The sequence below is a fragment of the Elephantulus edwardii genome, unplaced genomic scaffold (assembly GCF_000299155.1).
Source record: "Elephantulus edwardii isolate Elephantulus edwardi_28Jun2011 unplaced genomic scaffold, EleEdw1.0 scaffold00029, whole genome shotgun sequence".
Classification (NCBI taxonomy): Eukaryota; Metazoa; Chordata; class Mammalia; order Macroscelidea; family Macroscelididae; genus Elephantulus; species Elephantulus edwardii.
In genome coordinates this window covers 10,954,445-10,961,061 of record NW_006399779.1, presented here as the reverse complement: position 1 = coordinate 10,961,061, position 6,617 = coordinate 10,954,445, and the positions used below count along the sequence as shown (strand labels likewise).

The 6,617-nt window shown below is 42.2% G+C and overlaps 1 protein-coding gene across 1 annotated transcript in view; it reads right to left on the bottom strand.

Moving 5' to 3' along the window:
* Nucleotides 1–1,970: 1,970 nt before the first annotated feature.
* The window catches only part of TCP11L1 (t-complex 11, testis-specific-like 1), a 32,778-nt gene continuing 28,131 nt past the window's right edge, over nt 1,971–6,617 (bottom strand). Inside the window, exons 8-9 of the mRNA XM_006883738.1 lie at nt 5,673–5,845; nt 1,971–2,173 (exon numbers count right to left, since the gene is read on the bottom strand). Of these exons, the coding sequence (XP_006883800.1) occupies nt 1,971–2,173; nt 5,673–5,845 (376 nt within the window). The remainder of the gene's footprint in view (nt 2,174–5,672; nt 5,846–6,617) is intronic.

The following is a 6,617-nucleotide window of genomic DNA, read 5'->3' as shown; positions in this document are numbered from 1 at the left end:
AGTTAGACTTATCACAAAGCCAAAGTTGAGAGGAAGTTTAGAGATGGAGTCTAGGCCTCTCACTGATAGGTCCCCAGCTAGTATGTAACAGTGATGGGATCACATCCATAGTTTTCTGACAGCCCCCAGGCTTCCCACTCTGTTGCTGTGCCTCAAAATGAAAAGAAATGCAAACATACATTTGGATCAAACAATTAAACAGCTATTCCTTTCGAAACTACAAGGAACCTGCTGGCAATACCACCTCTCTGCTTCCTCCCAGGATCCTGAAGGCTTTGGAGACATGTAAACAAGCTTCTCAACAAAAATGAGGCTTTGAGGAAAATTCATTCAGAGCTGGTGGCCAACATATGAACAATATATGCCTGTTACATCAAAACTGTTCACTTTCTTCACAGAGAAAAAGTTTCTTCACAACGGTTAGCTATATTGACTCAGCCATTATAGAAGTGTAGTCCTTTCTGAAATATATTTATAGTTGGCTTATAGTTGCAAAAATAATCAGATTCAATTCACCCAGCATTTTCTGAGCACAACTAAGTGACAGCCACTGCTCTAGACATTCATTCCTAAGACTAAATCCAAGAGACTTAGTGATACTGGCCTCATTCCATGCAAAGGGCAGGCGAATCAATTTAGTAACTTCATGAAAAGACACATAAAGAAGGGAGAAAACAGCTCCTAGCGGTGACATACAGCCAGCAAGCCTTTCCCTGACTATTCAGAGAGAGCCGCTGGCCTTTTTGAAAGAGCTTCCAGGTTTCTTTTAGCTTCTCATGCAAGATTTTTTTTCTGTGGTGGTAAATAAATGCACCATCCACTTCTGACCACCCCCACTGGACAACCCCACTGGAGCATGATCTATGGGGACTGGGAGACAGCAGGCACCCCTGACATAGCTGTCCTGCCTACAGGGCTAGAAATTCTTCAGCATAAATGAAACTGGATCCTGGGGCTCCTGGCTGTGCTTTCCCCCTTAAATCATGGGCACACACACTTTGTTTTATAGGACATATTATCTGGAGGCCCAGACTATGCATTCACAGTTATAGGAGGTGTCAGGAATTCTGGTCCCTGAAGCAACTTGGATAAATGTTGTTCAAAAAGATCTCCCAAATTTTAAAAATTACTTTCCTATTCTAGAGATTAATAAGCTTGGGCTCGATTACCTGAAAATGTGTCAATCTGCTTCAGGAAGCAGATTCAAATATGATTTAATCAACAAAACCTTGCATTCTATTAGCGTGACTTTTTCCCTAAAAATTCCAGATGTTTCTCTTTTCATATACACATAGGAAAACATTTTCTCCTTCACCCTTGATGCTTCGGTGTCAATGCATTCCCTTTCTCCAGGTCCCTTAAGACACAGCTGCCACCATCCAAGTTACGGAGTATTTTATATGAAAGAAAACTCTCCTCTCAAACAAAAGAATCAGCACAGACTCTAGGGCCCTGACTGGGCCAGGCAGAGCAGGGGGGCGTGCCTTGGGGGAGCAGTATACGGAACAACCCTCCAAATGTAAACTACCTGGAGGGATGACGAGTTGGGGCTGTGGGAGAATGGGCACACGCCATGACTTGGTTTCTTTACTCTTGGGGGGCTGCCAGTCTACAGTGTCTGAAAGAACATCTATCCAGACTGCAGAAAGGAGAGGTTCCAGCTGCTGTAACTCTGACGCAGGGAAGGACTGCACAGGTAGCCCACTGGTTAAAAGCCGAATGTTACCTATAAAACTCAAGATAACAAAGAGCTTCTATGCTTTGTAAACTTGCACTCATAAATAAAAGCTCACAAGATAGGATTCAGTGCATATTTCAATAAGTCTTCTCAACAGCCACATGCACTATTCTTCCCTTCAGAATCAGTGCCATTTAAAGTGAAATGCACTAAACAGCCATTTTCCAAAGCGAATAGTCGGGAAGAGGAACTCTGAGCCGAGTAAATAATGCTGCTGAGAGGAGCACACGGGTTAGGACTTGACCAGGCTCTTACTGAGGATCGCTTCATAGTAGGGACTGAACACCATCTTGTTATAGTTGACCAGGCGAACAAATTTAACAGCAATTTCTTCCAGCTCTTTCTGAACTGGACTCAATCCACCAGGTACTGCAGGGAATGGCTTCTGATGGCCTGAGGCAAGGTAGGTTTCCAAGAAAGTGAAGATTCGGGAATCTGCAATGGAAAAGAAAATAGGTGGTTGTTTCTCATTCTAGGTCAATTTACAAGCTTTTCATTATGCTTCAGCTAGAAACCTCACCTCCTGAGGAAGTCTTTCCTGACCATCCCCCTAACAGAGTACCCTTAGCACCTTATTTCTGACCGATGATTCCACTTAACAATGTGTCCCTGTCAAGATGGGGTTTCATGACATTGGAAATCTTGCTCATCTTGTTCTTCTAGCTCTCCCTGCACCCAGTACAACCCCTAGCAAGCCTGGCCACTGGAGACCACAGAAGAAAAGAGGGAAGAACAGAAAGGCAGGCACTACAAGGCCTACGCCTGACTCCTGATATTGAGCTTCTCCAATAATTCTTTCCTCTACAAGTTCAAAAGACAATCCACTGTAGGTGTGTGAACCACCTTGCCCACAAAGCTCACATCAAAGACTCACAGGCTGCCTTCTTCAGTGCTCACAGTGAAGGACCAAGGCCCCTGAGAAGCTGTGAGCTTCTCCAATTCTGAGGGATCATTTCAGTTAACCACTTCTTTACTTATTTCCCTCTAAATGTTTTTGGCACACTCCTGTGCATCTTCACCCAAAAAAGACTTAAATGAGTCCTTCCTTCCTGCAGATTTTACTACAAAAGTGAATGCTGCTGCTAAGTTACAGTAGAATCTCATCCAATTCACGGTGACCTTACGTACGTAGAACTAAACTGCCTCGTAAGGTTTTTAAGGCCATAACCTTAAGAAGCAGCTAGCCAGTTCTGCTTTCTGAGGTAACACTGGGTGGATTTGAACCACCAATCTTTAGACAAGTACTCAAACTCTTAGTCAGTTTTATAACCCAGGGCTGTAGATCAACATTTCTTCTCTTTGTTTTGGCCTTTGTTCTAGTGCAAGTCTCTGAGTCTCTTCTGATGTCCATTTTAGTCTTTTCTTTTCCCCCTATGCTTTCTTCATGAGTAATGTCCTTGATGTCATCCCATTGATCTGGTTTTCAGTCATTATGGTCAAATACATCAAACTTATTCTTGAGATAGTTTTAAGTTCAGCTAGGAAGACACAAGGTCATATTTTGGCTCTCAGGGATTTTTCATTTTCTTCAGCCTTAATTTGAACTTGCACATGAGTAACTGACACTCTGTTCCACGGTCAGCACCTGGCCTACGTCTGACTCCTGATATTAAGCTTCTCCAACGATTCTTTCCACAAATGTAGTGTGGAATTTGAAGTGAGGTATAGGCATATAATGCTATTTATGTTTTCTTTTTTAAATGTAACTGCAATGAATAAATCATAGATTGTACAAAATTCTGTAATTCAGTGCCCAGCCTCATTTTGATCAGGGAAGAAATAATGAAGTAAGAGATGAACAGAGTTCAAAGGGTAGCTCAAGAAGACAACACAAAGGATTATAGCAAAATGTGCAAAGAGCTGGAATGAGAAATCCAAAAAGGAAGAACATGCTCTCGGTGTCTATCAAGCTGAAAGAACCGAAGAACAAACACAAGTCTCGGGTTGCAAACTGAAGTACTCCATGGGAAAGTTCTGAATGATGCAGGAAGCACTAAAAGAAGATGGAAAGAATAGACCCATCATACCAAAAAGAACTGGTCAACACAGAACCAATTCAGGAAGGAGTGTGTGTTCAAGAACTCACAGTACTGAAGGAAGAAGTCCAGGCTTCACTGAAGGCACTGACAAGAAATAAGGGCCCAGGATTTCATGGGCTAACAAATCATATGCTTAAAAAAATGCAGCCATGGACATGCTCACCATGCTGTGCCAAGAAATTCGAAAGACAGCTACCTACCTGGCCAACTGACTGGGAGAGATTTATATTTGTTTCCATTAAAAAGGGGCGAGTGGGGTGATCCAACAGAAAACAGAAATTACTGAACAGTATCAGTATCACATGCAAGTAAAAACTTGCAGAAAATAACTCAAAAACAACTAGAACAGTATAGTAACAGGAAACTACCAGAAAGTTAAGCTGGATTTAGGGATTTAGAAGAAATCTAGCAACAAGGGATGTCATTAATGATATCAGATAGATACAGTCTGAAAGCAGAGACTATCAGAAAGATGTTTACTTGTATTTTATTTACTCTGCAAAGGAATTTGACTGTGTAGGTCATAATAAATTATGGATAACATCGAGAAGAATGGGAGTCCCAGACATCTAATTATGCTCACATGAAACCTAGACTGAGACCAAGAAGCAGCTGTCTTAAATAACAAGGGAACACTGCACGGTTCTAAATCAGGAAAGGTGGGCATCACAGTCACATCCTTTCTCCACCTGTTCAACCTATATGGTAAGCAAATCAGTTAAGAAGCTGGACTATATGAAGAAGAATGTGGCATCAGGATTGAAGGAAGACTAATCAATAACCAATATTATATAGATGACACAACCTTGCTTCGAGACCTGAAGCATTTACTAAAGAAGATCAAAGATTACAACCTTCAACATGGACTATGTATCAACAACAAGAAAGCAAAAATCCTCATCAATGGGCCATCATGAAAGATGAAGAAAAGATTTAAGTAGTCAACTATTTAGTTTTACTTGAATCTACAATCAACATAGCAACAGTCAAGAAATCAAAGATGTGGGAAGCTCAGGTAATCTACTGGCAAGAAGCTGCACTGCAATCCAGAGGTGGACGGTTCGAATCCACCAGATGCTCTGCTGCAGAAGGAGGGGCAATCTCCTCCTGTACCAGTCAGGTCTGATTTGATGGTACACACACAAAAAATAATTTTAAAAAAATTTAAAAAAAAATCAAAGATGTGTTGTACTTGGTAAAGATGCTGTCAAAGAACTCTATAAAGTATTAAAGAGAAAAGATGTCAGCTTAAAGACTAAGGTGCACTTGATCTGAACCATGGTCTTTTCAAGTGCTTCATAAGCCTGTAAAACTTGGCAATAAAGAATTAGAAGATCAAAGAATTGATGCCTTTGAATGGTGGCACTAGGGAAGAGTATTGACTAGCCATGGACTGCCAAAAGAACAAGCAAGTCTGTCCTGGAGGAAGTGTAATCAGAATGCTCTTTAGAGGCAGGGACAGTGAAATCTCAACTCACATACTTCAGATGTGCTGTCAGGAGGGGCTTTGAGAAAAACACCACACTAGGAAAGGTGGCAGATTAGAGAGAGGACAACCTATGATGATAGAGACTGGATCACAGGGGTGTAGCAGGATCGGGCAAGGTTCCAATCTGTTGTTCACAGGGTCATCACCATGAGTAGTAAGTCAGTCGACTAAATTCATGTAACAACGGAGACTTAAAAACAACAGACACTTTGGCATTGAAGGGATTTCCCCAACCACAGGTTCTCCCTTCCCTTCCCTGGAGAGATGCTAATGAGTTACTGGTGAGTGCACCACCTTCTCAAGTCCAAGTGACTTAATTACTCTCCAGGCTCACAAACACCCACAACCCCATGTTGGTTCCACCACACCTGAGGGCACATCCCACTTGCCGGCCTCTGATGCGTACCCATGATCCTGCGAATGCGGTTGTCCCGACTGGCCAGGGCCTGGATCTGGCCCTTGAGCATGGTCTCCTTGTCTGTGGTGAAGGGGGTGAACCCGCACAGGGAAAGGCTGCTGCTCACCTCCATGCAGACTTTGTCCCCAATATCAGTTAGAGCATCCTTCAGATGGAAGGAGCTTGAACAGAGAAGGGGAAGAAAGAGCCTATGAATAGAGCGCACATTTAAGCAGTTCATACATCCAGAGACTGAAGGTCATATCAACTATTCAATGGAGCTGTGTAGACAAGGGAGAATGTGCTCCCTTTTCCAGCCTCCCAATCCCCCAGGCTCTGCTCTTCTGACTGGGGAGGACCTTCTTTCACTCCTTCTGAAAGAAACAGCAGTGAGCTGGAGAGGGCTCTGATCATACCAGGACAGAGCCAAAGCATGATATGCTGCTGGCATCTGTGTGGTCACCGAGTGTGACTGAGACTTAAAATCATCTTCAAATACCTCTGGAGTGCAATGTATGAGCAAAACATAATGAATCAGAAATTGGGGGCTAAGGTCTGAAGTGAAAGAAAGAATTTCTATTGGATACTCTTGTACCTTTGACTAGTGAAAATAATGTTTAAAAACTATTTTAAATAAAACTGAAAGCTAGAAGTTAAAAACATTAAATTCAAATGTTGCTGTCCAGTTGGAGCCAATCTTTCTCCCACTGAGTAGCTGGTGGATTTGAACCATGTACCTTTTCACTGGAAGTACAGTTTCTTACCACTAAACCATCAGAGAGCTGGGCGTGTTTGTAGGGTTTTTGTTGTTTTTTTTAAAAATTGCTCCCCAGCTGTGCTTTTCAAACTCTGAGTTGCTGTGAAATAAATTCAGTAGGTATCAACCAGTACTTTTTTTTTTCCACAAAGGAACAGAAAATATCAGGCTGCACTAAGTGTAGTTAAAGTAAGTTT